The sequence below is a fragment of the Falco biarmicus genome, chromosome 15, assembly GCF_023638135.1.
Source record: "Falco biarmicus isolate bFalBia1 chromosome 15, bFalBia1.pri, whole genome shotgun sequence".
Taxonomy (NCBI): Eukaryota; Metazoa; Chordata; class Aves; order Falconiformes; family Falconidae; genus Falco; species Falco biarmicus.
Window position 1 is genome coordinate 16,813,763 of NC_079302.1, and position 19,180 is coordinate 16,832,942.

Sequence of the window (19,180 nt, forward strand, 5' to 3'; positions counted from 1 at the left end):
TTAACACTGATTTTCTAAATATGCTCTCCTTCCTGATAAGCAAGCCTAAAATAATTCTCCAGACAGTGCTTAGTAATACCTCCAAGTAGTGAGAACTGTCTACAGTGAGTGCCTCGGGGCTAACTATAGCGTATTCACGTGGTATTTTTACTTACTGGCAGCAAGGGGGTTTGTAAGTCTCACCTTATTGTCATGACACATTTCTGAGCTTGCCCTTGAGTTTTAGAACACCATGAGCAGATGGGCTTGTTTCTCTAAGAGGAGATTCACCCACATTCGAAGTCTCCCAAAGCTGATCTTCTGTTAATTCATCAGGCTACACCAGTTTTATTTAAAAAGTTTATTTCTCATCCTCCTAATTGTAACAGCTGCACAGTAACGTTTAGATACTAACAATTTTTGCCCCCACCTGATTCAGATAAAGAGTCTGTACGCTGCTTTTAGAAATTTCTGGTTGAGTCCCTGCACCATATATAGGCACATTTTCACTTACGCTTTGACTTTTTCAGACACTAAACAATCTAGGAAAACTCAAATGCAGAGGTGCTTTAAAAGAATAAGGAGTGGAAAAAGAATAATTTAGTGCATTGATGTAGCAGAAGTTACTCTGATATAAACCATTCCGTTTCAAATTTTAATAAACAAAAGTAGTTTAACACACAATATACACATGTTCAGTGAATGCGCCTTAAGGAAGTTTATCTGGTTCTTAAATAGAATCAAACAAACAGCTGTAAACTTAACCGAAGCTTCAGACTGTGACTGGACCGCACTCGCTCTCAGGGATGGCGACAGTCTTTTTAGGTTCTTGAAAGTCTGAAAGTTTACAACAGATACCAGCTCAATCAGCATACACACCTTGTAAATTACAGAAATGCACATACAATACAGTACTCCTACCATGATTTGCTATTTGTGCAGATAGTCCTGAACATTCTAATGCAGCCCAAGAAAAAAATTTGGTTCTCTTGTGCGGCAGTATGAAGAAGAAAGCGCTCAATAATTTCAAAGTTGAAGTTTCTTGAGCAGTTTCCTTGGAAACTTAAGTTCCTTAAGTAATCCTGCCCTTTCCATTAAATAACTCAACTGCAACTTTTTATAAACGACAGATTGAGTAAACTTGTGTGAGTTACAGAAGTCTTACCTGCCTTAAAAACGGGACGAACACAACCTGGGGGTTGCTTTTACAGTTTATGTGCCACAAGGGGGAGATCGGGCTCTGGCACTTAAGACATTTTTCCACTGACCTGACTCCTTCATCCAGCAAAACCAGTAGTTACTTTTGGCTGGATGCGTTGAGTTGAACTGATGCTGTCAACTTACAAAGCGCTACAGCTGGCCAAACTAAGCAAGAGGAGTGCACAGCCAAAGCCTGGAGAAGAAGGAAGCATGACGCCCTTGTTTAGCAAGTGAGGAATTTTAACTCTTCTCTTGTAACTTCACACTAAATGGAAAAAACTAAAACGGAACAGATTGCCAGGCTTTAAAATGTGGCAGTGCTGTAAGATGAATGGTAAAAAAAATCCTTTGGCAAGCGAGGAACTTTAACTCTTCTCTTGTAACTTCATGCTAAATGGAAAAACTAAAATGGAACGGATTGCCAGGCTTTAAAATCTGGCCGTGCTCTAAGATGAACAGTAAAATAATAACTTTATGTAGTTTAACCAAAGTTTCACATATCCAAAAGATTAATTTTGGACTGAGACCAAACAAAGCAACCTTCCATTTGAAACTGAATTTAGAAAGGGGGAGAAGAACTGAAAGTTGGAACTAAGTTACTGCAAGTTCTACCACAAGCCAGTCTAATGATTTGCACATGTGGTTTTGTTTCAGTTGGACAGACGCTACAAAGCATTTTTGTATACTCACCCTCTGTCAAATCTACCCAGCTGTCTTCTGAATCAGGTAAAGGAACTGAAATTCCCATCGCTTTCCGGATTCCATAGGTACTGACAATATCGCCTGGAGTCACTTGTTGTGCAAGTTCTTTCAAGTTATTGGTTACTCTCTCCGCTAGAAAAGATAAGTGGATGTATTTATATGCCATATAGAGACACAACATCGCTGAAACGAGCCCTTGGCCCTGCGAACAGTCTAACTGAAGTGCAAATGGAACTATGTTCATGTTTCTGCCACAGAAGAGTTTTGTTTTGCCGTGTGCAATCGTGCAAGACACACTGGGAACTATAAAAGCGACTGTTAAGGAGCACAGGAGGAGTGAAACAGCTGCTGACCAAGGCTTGCTGCCATCAGGAAACACCGACAGTTACGGAGCAAGCTCGTGACACTTGGGTGGCACAACGCGGCGGCTGGGAGAGATCTGGCGGCTCCCACGCAGCAGTTGTGTTTGGCTTTCAGGATTCACATTTACTTTTGTACAGAAACTAGAGAGGAGAGGCCGTTCCTGTTGCTACAAATGTGGTCTTCCCCTCTAGAAAAAGGCTCTAAGTACTTAAAACTTTTGAAGGAAGGTAATATTTGATCTGGTTCAGACTTGTATAATAGCAACTTGGTAATATTGGTAATATTTCTCCAGTAACGGGGAATTTATCGTATCATATCGAGGTGGCTATTTCAGACCACGTCTGCTGTAGTGGACACTGCGCAAGTTGGTTCTACTTGCGGCACTGGCACCCCCTGCACAGTCCCACCTTAGCAGGCTGCCCTTGGCACAGGCTGTGCAGCTCACCTGTGGGACAAGAAACTCCGCTCAAATAACTAAAGAATGTATGGCTGGTATTAATTGGTATAATAAAACAAACAGATAACTAGACCAAACCCAGACTACAGCTAGCCTTACAGTAAGAACTTGGTAATGCTTTAACAACCCCTGTTCAAAGACTGTAAAAATTGTGGCATTTTTAATAAAAAATCATGAGCAGAAAGCTCCTACTCAGTTCTAGGGAAGTTTACTAATAAAGAAGAAATGCTTGTAATCAGTGTTCAAGACTTTCATCTGGCTTTACATACAAGAAAAATTAAATTAATCTTCTAGCCTAACAGGGCATGTATTCTGCACTATAACTGTTAAACTTTTGTCGATCTTGGAGTTGATACAAGCTGGGACTTGGTCAGTTCTGCGAGAACAATTAGAAAAAGCGTGTTTACCCAAGTGCATCTCTCTGTAAGATGGACCCAGAAGACAAATCATATTAGGAGGTGGTTTTGTACTTAGTCGTTCATTTTGAGCATCCTGGAGTTCTCTCAGTAGCTTTGTTGTTTCATCAAGTTTCCTCTGGAAGATTTCAGCCTCTGTTTAATGAGGAAAAGAAAGTCCTAATGAGTAAGTATGTTTACTTACGTTATTATATAAAACATGGTAAGGCTGCCTATGCAAAGGGATGAGAAACTGAAAAAATTTCAGCGGTAGAAGTGCAAGTACCAAGAAAAACTCACCCTCAGAATCAAACTCTTCTATAGGCATGCCAAAGTTTGTAACTGCTTTCAGTGCTGTAAGTCTGTCATTGGCAGAGTCCAACCTGGCAGCAACATCAATTTCCATAATCTAAAAAAACCAAACAAAAATAAATATGAAAAAACAGCAGTGAGTAACAGTTTCGGTAATATTTGGGTCAGCCTTGAAACAACAAAATTGTTTGGGGAAAATTAGAGCATAAAGTTAGTTAGGATTATCTGTGAACTTAAAGGGAAAGCCCAAAAGCTACCCTGTGAAACTTCTACTGTTCTGTGGTTACTCAGCTTACTATCCTGTTTCACACTCAAACAGAAAATGGCATCTGCCACAACCACTGACGGCACGCACAAATGGTACGGTAACTCAGGACTAGCATCCTAATTAAAAAAACGATTATCCGAAACATAATTCCTTGAGCTCACCTAAAGCAGAGGTTATCTGCCATCTGAGGCCAAAATTCGAAACGAACCTGGGAAGTGGCCGCAGATGAAGGCTTCAGGAGAGCAGCCCTCTCCTATGCTGCTACCCCTACGCTCTTTCTAATTGAGCAAAGTTTGGGTGGAATGATTTTAGAGATATATTGTATGCCTATAGGGGCACAAGGTATTTGAGAAGACTTCTCAAAGATAACTGTATTGTGTGGTGTTTCACACTCATCACAGGTTCACGTTAAACTGAATCAGAGCAAGATAGGAATAAAACAATCATAGCTGTCAACCAGAAGATCTAACACATGGTTAAACAATCACAAACAAAATTCTTCCAGTTCTCTTGCCATACAGTCTCATTTAAGTCTTAACTTTTTAAACTTTTGTGAGATTCTTACTCTGCAAAGAAAAATGCCTACAAAACAGCATGCCATTTTCACAAGTGACACACTGTGCATTTGCAGCTTGCCAAAGGCTCGATGTAGCTGCACCGGCCTTGCAGGTGTAAGCAGTTTGTAACTGTGCGGTTAGACAGGTTGGTTAGAATAGTTATCTGACAGAAAAATTTTACCATTGCATCGCTTCTCTCACGTGGGCCTTCAGCCTCCTCCAGCGGCTGAACAGAAAAAGGATTTTTAAAGAAGGCATTAAAATTAATCTTTTAAGTTCAATGTAAAAGCTTACAAAACACAGTATTTTCACAGCAAGATAAATATACAATGTCATAACAAGATTCCTCTGTAAACCAAGTTACAGAGCAGATATTTTTTGAGGGCTTTCTGCAGATATTAATGTTTACTAAAAGACATTTTTACAGCATACATTTTATTGCTCTTTGTGAAGCCCACATGCTTTTCCCCTGTGATGTTACACCAGAGTTTATTTACTGGGGGGCAGAAAGAAAAGGAAGGATGATTATTAGAGGCTGAATTGTATTCTGTTCCTATACATCACTGTGTTTCTCTTAACACTTACAACAGTAGCGATTGAACCCTGTAAGTCAGTGTCACTACTGGGTACCAGAAAAGAGCTGAACTTCTAACGCTAAGCAAAGGTCTGAACTGGGGCTAAAGGCTGATCTTTGATCCATGAACTTTTTATAGTATTAATCTAGCTAATACTTGACCCACTCCTAAGAGGCTGTGATCTATTTATTTCAATAGTTTACACTGATGTGAAACTCAAAGCAAGACTTCCAGTTAGCACGAACCGTCTCGTGGAGATTCTCTACTAATTCTTGAATTGACAGTTAAGGTAAAGTCATCCAATCAGCCCCTCTGATTCCAGTTGTGTCTGGCAAACACAGCCACTGAAATCTCCTAAGAATTTGAAAAGTAGCTGTTCAGTATTTTTACGTAGCATATATCTGTGTTTAAAAGCACTGCACTGAGTAAAGGGCAAAACTAGTTACTAACTCTCCTGAACTAAATGGTGACGGCTAGGAACATGATAGACACTTCACGGAAACAAGAAAGCCTGTCCGTGATCACCTCATTTCTAAACAACTGCTTATTGGTATTTTCTTACTGAACAGAACAGAAGCTAGTGCTAATGGAAGTGGGAGAGTAGACAGAGAAAGAATATGTGACTGTCTCTGTCTAGAGTACTTGTTAATTTTCATGTTTCACCAAGTAACGAGTCAGAATAATTCTTTTCCAAAAAATCCATCCACTGGAGACAAAGATAGCCTTCAATTCCAATCTTAGCAGTTAAAAGGGAGCCCAGCAATTGGATCAGCACCACCTTTCTCTAGCTTTATAGATTGTGTGCTAAGACCAAAGACCAGACAGGACACAAATCCACTCTTACCGTTTCTAGTTCTCTGAGAGCTCTAGAATGTCCTCCTTTAGTTAGAACATCAAGCAAACTATCAGCCATTAAGAAAGGATAATCTTGTGATTTCATCAAAAATTCATGAATACTAAAAGATCAAAAGATAGTTAAAGTAACTACTTTCATACCAAACCTTCAACAGAAAAACGTTACATGTAGTCAAACTAGTACGTACAGCATAGAAACACAAAAGGTAGCACAGAATTTGATTTCAATGGCTTGCTTTAACTATCTGTGCCTTTTGTAGCTGAGGAAGCCATTCAGATCCCTAACAGAAACTGAAAAACTGGAAGTATACTGCCTCAGGCGGCTGCATCAAACTGGAAGCAAGCTCACACAGGCACTTAATGTTTGCAATGTGCTTAAATATTCCCACATCTCATACAAACTTATACCACTGTGTATTCTGAGATGTAAGAGTTAAAGTCCTTTTTTTGTCTCAGAAGTTTTTACAATGGAAGTTAAATTACAATTTATGAACCATGTAACAATAAAAGTTAATTATTTTTACCGTAGTCAACAGTATGAAAATCAAACAGTTATACACGCTATTTAAGAATGAAACTGGGAATCGCTACCTCTGGCCTCAGCCCTCCCACTGTGACCATGGTGCTTTGGTCAGCATTTGACACAAGTATCGCCTTGAGCGAGACGCATCTTTAAGTTCATTAACATTAGAAAAATCTGGTTTGTATAAGCATTTGGACCACTCAGCTTTTTTCTGGCTTTGAACACTTAGCCTTCAGAGTTAGTCATAAGTATACTTAAATGTTACGAGTATGTGGTCCTATGTGTCAGTAGCATCAAAATCCTTCAGTCTTGGCTAACCTCACTTTGTGGGCAAATTCTCTTATTACTTTGTTTCTTAAACAAAAAACAAACAAGCCCCAGTAGGCTAGGACAGCAGTGATACCGTTCAACAGCAAAGACAGAGGCTACACTGCAGAGCGTTGCACGTAACTGCTTCTGTACGTGAAAGCAGTAGTATGCATCTTAGTTGTTTGATTACCTGAAAGAGCCGTGATTAGAATCTTCCCCATATGTTGAATAGATTAAGTCAGAATCTTCTTTGCTTATGTTGGCAAATGTAGAATCGTATGTTGGAGCATAGGAACTATAGGGTCCGTAATTCAAGTATGTCACTGATGAATAATAACAGTATTATTACCTCTGATATGCATGTATCAGATGAAAATGAGAAGGGGTTGTAGAACAATCTCCAAAAAGACTTCTAGGAACATATTTCTTATGGTGAAAAGAAACTTTCACAGAGTACCATCTGTTCACACACTAACATGTACAAATGTTTTATTAACAACACTGTATGCCTTAACACAATACAAAAATCCAGTCTGGTGCTGGTAACAGGTACTCAGGCTCCCCACTATGCTCCTTCAAAGCCAGGAAAACCCTTTATTCTATGTGACATAGCTCCTCTTCTCAATATAGATGAACATTTTATTAAATACACCCCCCCTTTTGTATGTGTAAATTAAGCTAGACTTTGTGACTGTGCTGTTGTGTTGCAGACACATGCAATGATGTGCTTTATCATTAAAAAAACAACTTTGTTCCAAACTATTTGTACACTAGTAATGAGATCAACATATTCTGTTTATATAAGGAGGAAGATTTATACTTAAAAAAAGAAAAAAAAAAGAAACAGCACCTACCTGGAGTAACCTTGTTTCTTTTATCTTCTTTGAACCCTTGTAACGTATTAACTCCTGACTGAAGCCTTCCTGCTGTCATGCCCAGCTTTACAGGGCAGTAACCTGGTTCTACAACAGGATATATCAAAATAAAGGAATAATGAAGGCATAGTTAAGTGACATAGGAAGATGTGCAAATGCATTTAATACTCGTAGCCAGAAACTTCAGAATAAACAGGATACAACTCTCAAAAGTATGTTTTCCTCTCCAAATGCTTTATATTAAAGGCTGTAGTCTTAAACGTGAATCCAGACCAAGTAAGTGGTAATCCTAGTTTAAGTATAGAACATTTAACCCAAATGTTAAGTTTTCGCTATCGTTCTTCCTCCTTCATGTCCTCCTATAATAGAGGCTCTATCATTAAAGAGCATCTGATTCTTCACATGAAAGACCACACTATATATTCTCGCTGATGTTTCCTACTGCACAAAGAGGGGAAAGGAAAAAGTCAACTTTTCAGCTTAGTTTCTGTCTATTCTGTACCTAGTCTGTTCAGCTCTGTAATGAGCTGGCAGTTAAAAATGTCAAGCACATGCACTCTTTTAGGTGGTGGCAGTGACATGATGAAATGATTTGGGAAACAGACAGTTCCCAGTGGCCAGCTCTGGAACATCTGTGACTTTTTGGGTCAGCAAACACTGTAGTCGGTACACGGACCAGACTTAAGGGGAGCCCAGGAATTAAATGTGCCCAAGCATATGGCAGGTAGTCTCTCCTCCAATGGCAAACGCTTTCTCTTGCAGCTCCTACAGACAGCTGACACAAAAAGGAGAAGCAACAGCCAGTGGAGGGCTCTGTCCAGCTGCTCCTAACAGCCACAATTAGTCTCCATCTACGTGCTCCCTCAGCTGCAGCTTTTTAAATCCAGATCTTTATCAGACTGCAAAGCAGCATTCGCTGTCTGCCCCAGCAAAAAAGCAGCAGAGCAGGAAGGTGGAAGTGGCTTGTTACCTGAACCATGCCAACTTACCTCCCGCAGTAAGGTCAACTGGATTAAGAAGGCCCAGAGTTGTTGTACCATCTGGTTTTCTTCTTTCAAATTCACACTGAAATAAGATCAGACTATTTAAAGGTATGTATTAGTTGAAATTCATGGTCCTTAAACTAATAAAAACATCTAACGGAACTATCTGTAGGAACCGAAAAGGAATTTGGGAACATCAGTCAGAAGTAAGTCCTGCTCTAACTTTTTGTTTTCACTAGGTAACTTCATTATTGGTATAGGCACAAGGAATTAAGAAATTATGATAAATATTAACATTTCTGCAGATGCTAAGAGATAAAATGTGTAATTCATATAGAAAATTAAAGGGGCACAGTATTACCAAACTGGGTTCCTTCTCCTGTAAAATTAATAACCTTTGTTCAGATACGTGGCTGTTTCAGAACTACAGGGTTTTTTGCAGGTCAGTTTTGAGAGGTATTTTCTTGAGGTTCCTACTATTCATCCTTCTCTACTACTTTATCTAAAATTTCTGAAAACTGAAGCTGAACCTGCTCTGCTGATGCAATTCAGCATGCATTCAACTGAGATGCATTTTTTTTAACATTACAATATTACACAGATGATCAGTCACATGTAAAATGGCGTAAACTGTAGTAAAAGCATACCCTGATTTCAACTGACATAAGATGCTAAAAGTCTGGTTTATGAAAAAGTGAAAGGAGTTACCAAATACACCAAGATTTACCTGGCTGTTTGGAAGTCGTCTTGTTAACTTTCCTCCAGATTCTCTAACAATACGATCAATTTGCTCTTGTTCCCTTTCCAAGCTATTGTTTCGTAATTTGTCTTCAAGTAGATCTTTGTCCTTCCTGTGAATAAAACCCAAATAACTTAGTAACTAGCATAACTGTTAAACAGATACCAATTGGCTAAATATCATGAAAGAATACAGTGAAGGAATGTTTTTGCCAACTACGCAAACTGTTTTTGTAGATGAAACAACTAACAACAACAAAAGCAAGCCATTCAATATGACTATTTAACACAGCTGGAAAAAATACGCAACAAAGATTTGTTATCAGCAAATGCTTTTTTACGTTAGTAACTGTAAAGGTGTCTGTGTTTAGCTTACTCCAGCCATACTGATGTCCTAGTTTAGCATGTTGCCAGATTTTGTCATCACTCCCACAAAACCAACAAGGTTATTTTTTTATAAAATTAATTAGATACTCTGAATTTTATTATCTGTATTTTCAAATCTGTGAAAATAAAGAGTATCTAATTAATTTTACAAAAAAAAAGGCGCTAGTATTTCCAAACACTGAAAGGGGTATCTCTAGATATTAAAAGATATTTCAGGAAGTAAATGTTCTGTAATTCTGCATTTACCTGTTTCAAATACTATTTATATATATATATATATATATGTAAGGCAAGCTTGAAATCGGCTATATAGTTATTTGCACTAAAATATTTCAAATGTCATGTTTGCAAGCTTTCTCCAAAACAACACTACTTCTGTGAAACAGACACTAAAATAGAAAATAATTGAATGAATGCAGTTGATGAGCAGTACAGGGGTCCCTACATTAAAAAAGAAAAGATGGTATCATAAAAGACTCTAACCTTCAGTTATTTTTGGGATATGAGGACAACTATATAAATATTGCCCCCCTAAGATGAAGTCCTATTGTATATGCAGTACCAGAAAGAAAGAAACCCACATTCACTGGTCCCTAAAAGTCATCTTGTTTCAGTAGCATTAAAGGGTTTATCCTAGAATTGTTACTGAGATAATACTTCACTTTTTGTGTTCCTTGCTAGGTGTTTTGAATGCTTTGGTGTCACCATCCACAGGTTCTCCTTTGTCTTTCCCAGGACCATTTTCATCTTCCCCAGTTGGCTGTAGTTCTGTCTTGTCCTTCTGCTTCCTTGTCTTCTGCAGGTCAGCCATGAATTCTATACTTTGTTTCAGGCTCTGAATCCTCTCCTAAAAAACACCCACCAGATTCCTTTTATTTGCTACTTCAATTAATCTTTTTGTAACCCACCCACAGAGGATGATTTTATTTCAATTCTTTCTTCCTTATACTAGCAAGTATAAGGGCAGTTTAGAAAATGAAATATTAAATGCAAGTATTTCTTCAGTAAGCAATCTGGTAGCAGCATAAAAGCATAAGCCTTAAAACAACATACTATTTGAATTCTAATATGCAAGCATTTAACAAATATTAGGCAAGTTTTTATTAATTTTCATGAGATACCTGTAAGAAAAGTAAAATTAAAAGGGGGATCAAAAAGGAAGCAGCATATTTTTTTATATTTTGGCTTGTATTTTCTATTACCTGACTAAGTATCTTCATCCCTGAGTGCAGCAGTTTTTTCGCAGCTTTGTAGTAAATTGTGTCTGGTTTGTTGTAAATCATTGCATTAGTACACATCAGTTTGAAGTTATCCTGTGCAGACATTAATAGTATTGGAATAAAAGTTAAGATTTTATAGCATACTGTATTAAAACCCTTGCTGCAAATGCAGTGTCTTGAGCTTTAGGAAAGAAGAACTTCAAAGAACATTTTGAATTAATGAATTTAAGAAATCTAATTAAAAATTTAAACCGAAGTATGTAAATTAGATTCAAGTCTAAAAACTAGCACTCCAATAAACACCCTGAAAGTATTCTTAATGTTCAGTATTGTTTGTAGTTTTTAAGGTTTTAATGGAAGTTCTCTTAGCTAAAATTACCCACTTCCTTCTCTGAGCAATCAGTAGTCATCAAAAGAAAAACAAAGTAAAGCAACATAAAAAACCCAATACAACCAACTTTAAAAACAGAAAAGCTGCTATTCAAAGTTAAATCATTATAAGAAATACGTCAAAGTTTCAGTTGCAATGAAGAAGAGAAACGTATGCTTCTTTGATGTTTGTTTCTTGAATGACTGACCTAGAAACTTCACTTCTATACTCACTGATAAAACATATCTACCTGTTGAGGCTCTGCACATTCTCAGCTATTTACAAAGACAAAAAGTTGAAATGAAAAACTAACCTAAAACAGCTGAAACAACGGGAAGTATTTGGTCTTCCTAAGTTTTGGAGCTCTCAAGAAGAATGTGCAATAAAATACAACCAATACTATTGACTAACATCTGCCTAGGTTCAACTGTTACTTACACACAAATTGCATTTCCCACATCTTCACCTAGCCCAGTAAAGAACTAGAAAACATTTCTGCTGAATAAAACAAAACAGAACAAGCCTACGCTCAGCTGTTAAAAGCTTTAAAACTGGCCCTTGAATCCACTAGAAGACACACTACAGCACAGGGTTAAGTGGCTGCTGCCAACAGGACGGAGTTCCTTTTGCCTTCACTAGTTGTGGACCTACGTGACTAGATAAGCCTGGCTAGCACACAGGTGACAGAAGGCAAACGATGTAGTAACAGACACGCAAAGCAAATAAATTCATCAGACCCCTTGTTTCTTTGAGAAGCAATACATAAAAAAAAAAGCGCGCTGTCTGACAGAAATGCTAACATTTTCATTCTTACGATCCAAAATGATATGCTGAAGGACAAACTGACAGGTTCTATTTAATCCTGCATAAAACCTGAAACTATTCATATCTTCCTGAGATGCCTGTTTACAAACCAGAAGTGTTTTCTTTTTCACTTCCAGAGCCTATCTGCTCACAAAAAAATCAATGTTTCGTCAGGCAGAAGGACTGCTTCTTTTAGCATCTTCATATTCTCATAAAATACCAGAGTTCAAGTCAACTGAGCGTAATATGTCTCTGTAGTCAAAATAAAATTTACAGAATCACCTTTAGTTCTTCTATGGACTGGTACCCGTTGTTCTTGATCTTCTCTTTCATGGTACTAAAATCCATTGGGTTTTTAATGATCATGGAATAGCCAGGGGCAATAAAGTCAGTCACAGGAAATGAAAAGAAAGAACTTGGATCCTTTCTGTTGAGAAATGAAAAGACAGTTTTTTATGTTTCAACTTATAACAAAGAAATATTGAGCTTGGAATTAAATAGAAAGAAAAGGACTAAGCTGAAAAGGAATCAAAACCATAAAGCTAGAAATGGCTTGTGTCAGCGTAATCTTTCACTTCTGAATGTTAAAAAGATCCCATACACAAACCAACATACCAGAAAAGTGCTACAAACATATTTTAGAAGTTAGTTTTACATTTTGATAAGTACCTGTGTTCCCAAAAAGATTAAAAAAGAAGCCATCCTTTTTTTAGATTTTTGGCTGTTCAAAAAATGCGTTTATATTATAATTAAGTAATTGAAAAATAAAGGGAACAAGTGAGGTAAGAATGCCTACTTGTAATTCATCGTTGACTCTGAAATTAACAGAAGGGAAAGCTTAGGGCTAAAAGCTGTGATAGAACATGTGTATTTATGACTGTTAATTTTCAGGTTACATAATGTTAATAGTTTTTTAGATTAAAATTTCATAAGACTTTTGGTGAACTCTGATGTTCCTGGGTGCTTCTAACAGCACTAAAATCAAATGGAGTTGGTTGGTATTATTTCTTTAGGCTCAGGCTTAGCTGATAAACTGGCAAGCGTCTCTCCTCCAGAGCCACGTTTTTCGCTGAACCCTGCAGCATGAGGCTTGCCTCCTACGCCCACACTGACGCTACACACACTGGTGAGACCCCTGGCATTTCAGGCCTTCTTCCCGAGGCTTACGTATGACTTACAGATTTCTGCTCCAAGTTGCTACAGAACAGTGAAGAGCATTTTGTCATGCATACTGCAGAAGCACACCGTGCAAGATATTCTACAATGCCTGTGGAACACTTGTAAAATAGCTTCCAACTGAGAAACAGGATTCAAAACCAGAAGTGGCTGCTCCTTTCTGTATGCATGGAAAGGTAGCCAAAACAAGAGCAGGCACTTTTTGGTAGCTGGTTGTTAGTTTCTGGAAACTGACACCAAGGTCTTGAAAATTTCAGGTTAAGAGGAAACTCGGGAACAAAGTTTTCAAGCTTAATCTGGTGAGACAGGTAAAGGGAAAGATCTTTTGATCACTCTGGTAGAAGTCATATGTTCTTAAAGTCAAGAAAGAGTATCTTAAACCACAGACTACTTGAAAGAACTGCAAATTCAGCAAATCTGATTGTTTTACTCAAGACATTTGCTTAATGTCACAGTAAGAAAACATGGTTTAAGTTTTCAAGTGTGTACTTCTTTTTTATAGTAAATAATGCTAAAAATAGGAGAAGTCAACGTAAAAGCAGTTTTGGCAAGTTCATTACAAACTCTTGTGCCTCTCTGAAGAGAGGTTCATAAAAGAAAGCATTACATTATTGGAAAATTGTCCTATTTCTGCTAGTTTTTTTAAAAGTTCTTCAAACTGGAGGTGTTTACATGAAGCCTAAAACTAATGAGTTGTAAGTATGCACTCTTAAACTAGTACTTAAATACCTAACACAGCCCTGTTAGCAATCAGACCCTTGCTCAGGTTTTTATATGCCTCTTCCCTTACTGTATGTTACTTTCACTTCATAGCTCTGAAGGCACAGACATTTACCTCTGTAGCTGTCTCATGAGCTGATTCAGGGCTTCCTGGAGTGGGGTCTGCTCCACCTCTAGACCAAAAAGAAGTGGGGGGGGGGGGGGGGGAGAAAGGCTGTGACACTGAACTGACTGCAACAGGTACTAAACTTCCAAGATATTAGAAATCAACAAAACCAATGCAACTTGAGAATTCATTGCAAATTAAAAGAATACAGTGGCAAACCACAAAAACATATATAGGCGACCTACTTTTCTCGCTGGTCTTACTTGAAATTCTGCACACTGTGACATAGGTACCAGATACCATTCCGCAAAAGAAGTATACAGTACCAATAATTTAACATTTTTGTATGATGGGGAAAAACACAGAGATATCAAAAAAAATGTCAAGTCACTTGCGACAGAGCAATAAAATGTGAGTCAGTTCAAGAAAACTGCAATCAGCAAAAGAATTTTTACTTTTTTTCGTACCTTCCTGTTTTGATAAAGTACTTGTCAATGGTTTCTCTGGTGGCAACTCCAATCTGATGGGGGTCTGACATTTCATTTCCTGTTCTCCCTCACTGTCTGCATGGTCTCGATCTCGTTTCTTTTTATCCTCCTAGAAAGAAGATTATTATAAAAACCTGAGAGAATCTGAAAAACCAGCATTAATACCATACAATGCCATATGAATTTTTGAAAACAACCTCACACAGTTTAAAAACAACTAACAGTTTGTAAGTCTTCACAAACCCTCTATTCTTTATGTACTGTCTCCATCTGCTGGACAATAAAGTAGCTCAGCTATACCATGCAATGCATCACAATTATTTTTTTTTAAAATGTGACAGCCACTTATAGCATGACAGGAACAATCCTGCAGTATTCTCTGCACAGAGAATTGTCTCCAGCAAAGCCCCTAAGATGATTTTTGAAGGTTTTAAAAAAACTAGTAAGAAATAGTCAGGACATTAAAAACACAGATGTACACATAATGCTCCAAATACATGTGCTATAATTACTTATCACATTAAAAACTCTGAGAGGGAAATACATTTTCTTCCTCGTATTAATTAAGAACTTGTAAAGACTTCATTCTGTTTTATATAAATGGATTTATTTAGACACAGAATCCCCCCCGCCTTTTTAGTTTTCTGTGATCTTATACTCGCCAATTTTTTTTGAAAGATAAGAAATTTCAGATTAATTTACTCATCTTTTTCTAATAAAAGTATGTAGAGAAAAGGGATCAGCAAAACTAATACAGCGAGTTAGAATGTATTCCAATTTAAGGATACAAGTTATTGTCGTATCTCCTCATCTTTTGAAAGCTGAAGCATATATATTTTTTTTTAATTCCCTAAAATGCACTAGCATGAATACATACCTTAACTTTTCTCTTTCTTTTCTCCTTTTCTTCTCCAGGAACTTGTTTTTCTCCTTTCTTTCTCTTCTTCCTTTTTCTGTCCTTGTGTTTTTCATGTTCAGATTTGTCATCATACAGGCTGGAATCCAGCCCCGCATTGCCAGTAGACAGTTCAGCGACTTCACTTCCTCCGACTTTCAGCACCAGCTTCAGCGGCTTTTCCACATATTCTTAAAAGAGCAGAGACGCCCCGTGAGTACCGCAGAGAACATACTCTCGTACCCGGCCTGAGTAACCCTGCCTCAGAAGCCTTCCACCAGATCTCATTTTCTTCCCAGACCCTGCGGCGGCTCCTGCCTCCCCCGCGAACAGCTGCGGGGCCGCCGGGCCTCACCCCGCCGCCTCCCCGCCCCGGGCTCACCGGCGGCACGAAGGCCGCTCCCCGCGCCCGCCGGCCCTGCGCGGCCCCGGCCTCACCCCCCGCCTTCACACCGCCTGGGCCCGGGCCCGCTGTGGGGCCTTCCTGCCCACCCACCCACCCTCGTAGGGGTGCTTGTCCGACTTGTGCTTCTTGTGCTTCTTCCCCATGGCGGCGGCCGCCGGCGTAGGCCGCGCTGTTGTCGCGGAGACCAGCCCCACCGACGCGCACCCCAGAAGACGGGGAAGATGACGACTGCCCATCGCCCCCTGGCGGCCCGGAGGTACGGCGGCCCGCGCTGCAGCCGGCGCAGGCGCAGAGCCGGCCGCGGGCGGCAGTCGGTTGGCTTGGTCGGGGCGGCTGCTGCCGTGAGCAGCTCGCTCCGCCGCGCCCGGCCCCGCTCGGCCCGAGGCGGCGAGTGTCCGCCCAGCCCCGTGCCTCAGGCAGCGTGGCGTCTGCGCGGTCCCCACGGCCTGCCGCGCGCCGCCCCCTCACGGCTTCCCGCGCTGCCCCTCAGCCTGCCGCGCTGTCCCCTCAGCCTCCCTCGATGTCCCCTCAGCCTGCCGCGCTGTCCCTCACAGCCTGCCGCGCTGTCCCCTCAGCCTGCCGCGCTGTCCCCTCAGCCTGCCGCGCTGTCCCTCACAGCCTGCCGCGCTGTCCCCTCAGCCTGCGGCGCCCCCTCCCCTCACGAAGCACTTTACGTTGCCTGACCCGCAACGTAAAGCGGCCCGCGAGGGCTGCCTGCTCCCCGCTGCCCGCTCCCAGGCCGTGGCGTGGGGCTGTGAGCCGGCCGCTGCCGCCCGGTGGGGCCATGCAGAGCTCCAGCTTGTGGCAGAGCCTCGGTGCGGGATAACGGCCACTAGTAGTGGCCCGCTAGTCCCGGAGTCTGGGAACCTCTGCCCAGATTTGTGCCAGCGAGAAGAGCAGAGGCCGTACCTGCCTGAGGAAGGGCAGACGCTTTGCGGAGCAGTGCTGAGGTCTGTACCGATCGAAGGGACGGGTCTCTCCTGTGCCCTGGCAGAAAGCAGCGATGGTTGTCCCGTGCAGGCTGGGACAGGCTCAGCCTTACAGACTGAGTGCCTAAACTTGCTAGCCGCTTTTGAAATAAAATCCTTTATACTCAAGCTATAAATTTAAGGAAAACACAAGTGTATTGTCCCTTACAGGTTAAAAATAACTTAGAAATTAGGACCTCCTAGAAATGGTGGGAGTCAACACATTTGCTTGGCAGTACTTCCCAAAGCAATCAAATGGTTTTCAAAATTAAATATAACACTGATTATACATCTTTAAAACTTAGTAGTGAATTCACTGGTATCTCATAACTGCAGTCCTTGCTGTTTCAACAAGGGCTGCTGTAGCTGTGTGGGTATTGTTTTCTGCTAACAGCTATTCTGTAACGCGTCTTTAAATTTCACTTCTCTGAAGTCTGGAGTGCAAAGATAAATCGGGTCTATTTCAAAAAGAGAAGCTTTAATTTTATTCCCACACAATAGTCCTCTACGTACTGCTCCAGTTTATTGAATCCTAGGTGATATTTTTTAGCCAAAGAAAGTAATAGCTGTTAATTAGCAATTTACGATGTGTGTGGCTGTACATCTACACAAGGTTTATTTTGAAAGCTTGAGAAGTTAGAGAAAATCTGTTGTCCATTCAGTCACTGGGAATTTAATCAGAAATGACAGCTTTGTTTTGCATTTTACTGGTTAGATTTACTGTCATTTGGTAACCTACTCAGAGAATTGTGTGGGTGGTGCTCTGGAATAAACCACAACTTTCCTGCTTGATCTTACTCCAGTAGTTTGAAATTCAGCTATTATAGACACAGTTGTTTTTCTAATTCACATCTGGTTCCTTTAATACTCTTATTACATATGCAGTGAATGTTCTTAAGCATACTTCAGTGAGAGGTAGAGGGCTTTTGCTTGGGATGTGGCCACATGTAGAAAATACAAGACTAGTAAATATTTAAAGGACATGTTTTATAGAATGAAAAAAAAAGTTGCTATATCCTCTATTCCCACAAGAGGACTGGCAGACTTTCCAAGTTTTTTTCTTTTAAATGTTATATGGCAAGACCATTTGTTCAACTGTTACTCTGAAATTTCCTGACTAATCTCATTCTGAATTTAATGAAATTTGAGAGACTTATACACAGAAAAGTAATGTGCCAGTATTGAGAGCTGCCCTTTCTAGGTGTCTCGTTCAATAATATTCCCTGGATCACAGAAAGATAACTGTTAGCTCACATACACATACCTAGAATACACATCAGGTTTGCCCTCCTCATCTCTGGCTCTTCTTTTGAATTAAAAGGTCAGTATTCCTTTCCTGTCAAAAACACTTGTGCAGCCATTCAAAGCACTGTCAGCTTGGGCAGGCTTGGAGAGAGAAGGTGCTGCCTGCCATGTTGGTTCTTGTCATTTCCCTGAGAAATGAGCCTGTGTTCCTTTGTACTCAACTGGTTCCACTGTTGCCTGTAGTGTAGAGGAAAACCAAAAAAATCTTACCCCTGCCTCCTCTTCCCAGACATTATGTCCTCTCAGCCCTGATCAGGGGTAGTCCTTCCATTTTCAGGGGAATTCAGTTGTGCAAAGAGGAAAGATGGAAGTCCTGAACGTCTTGCAAATCAACAAGGAGGCTGGATGCGACTTGGAACATCTGTCATTCCCATATTTGGAAAGTAATTTATTATATCACCATAAAAAAACCCCTTACTATGACCTCCTATTTGTGGAAACGTTTTTTTCATATTTTCAAATAAGATGTTATTTTTCAACAACAAATGACAGACATTGTTTACAAATTATACTTTTGCCCAGTGAAAGCTGGTGGGTTTGAAAGCTGACTCAAGATCACTAAAGCTTTGCCGGTACAATGTATGCCTGGTGCCATAGCAGAAGAGCTGTCAGTGTAGACAGAGCTATGGAAGGCTGAATGTTTCTTTCAGATTTATTGCAAGTCTCACACTGTTTAATGTTTTGCCAAAATCCTATCTACTGGAATTATGTGCTTACCTGTAATTTTAAATTTTAATTAAAATAAAATATCTTACATGCTTTTATTATAGAAACAAGACTTGGAAATATAGTGTAGGCAAACCCTAGAAACTTGGAAAACAAATAAAACCCCCACATTCAAATAATCTACGTTTTACACTGTTTAAGCCAATCTGATGATTTCCTTGGAAAATTGACTCTCAGACTTTTGGATTCTTCTGATGACTTCTATTTGATACTTCTATGACATCTGTTAGTCATATTCTAGATTTCATGATTTGGACCCAAATTGGCATGCAACACACATTTAAAAATTCTGGTTTTGTAATGCTTCCTGAATGTGCTTTTCTTCTGCTTTAAATTGCTATGGCTAGGAAAACAATTTCAAAGCTTTCACAAGCTTAAAATTGGCTGTTTTGGTTTTTTTTTTTTTTCCTGTGTATGACAATCCCAAGATTTAATCCCTACACAGAAATAGTACATCATATATATAGTGTAGGATCTTCTATGGCATCGTTATCATGTGAATTGGAAGTAACTGTACT

At 39.7% G+C, this 19,180-nt stretch overlaps 1 protein-coding gene across 1 annotated transcript; it reads right to left on the bottom strand.

Moving 5' to 3' along the window:
* Positions 1–325: 325 nt before the first annotated feature.
* Positions 326–15,913, bottom strand: BRD7 (bromodomain containing 7). The gene is made up of 17 exons (XM_056360392.1): positions 15,758–15,913; positions 15,240–15,448; positions 14,342–14,471; positions 13,884–13,941; positions 12,155–12,299; positions 10,681–10,791; positions 10,141–10,325; positions 9,081–9,204; positions 8,360–8,435; positions 7,350–7,457; positions 6,686–6,818; positions 5,653–5,764; positions 4,415–4,459; positions 3,397–3,505; positions 3,109–3,252; positions 1,870–2,013; positions 326–816 (listed from the first exon to the last, which is right to left on the bottom strand). Exons 1-17 carry the CDS (start codon positions 15,897–15,899, stop codon positions 752–754), a joined length of 2,040 nt encoding a protein of 679 aa, XP_056216367.1. The 5' UTR covers positions 15,900–15,913; the 3' UTR covers positions 326–751.
* Between the last annotated feature and the right edge of the window lie 3,267 nt (positions 15,914–19,180).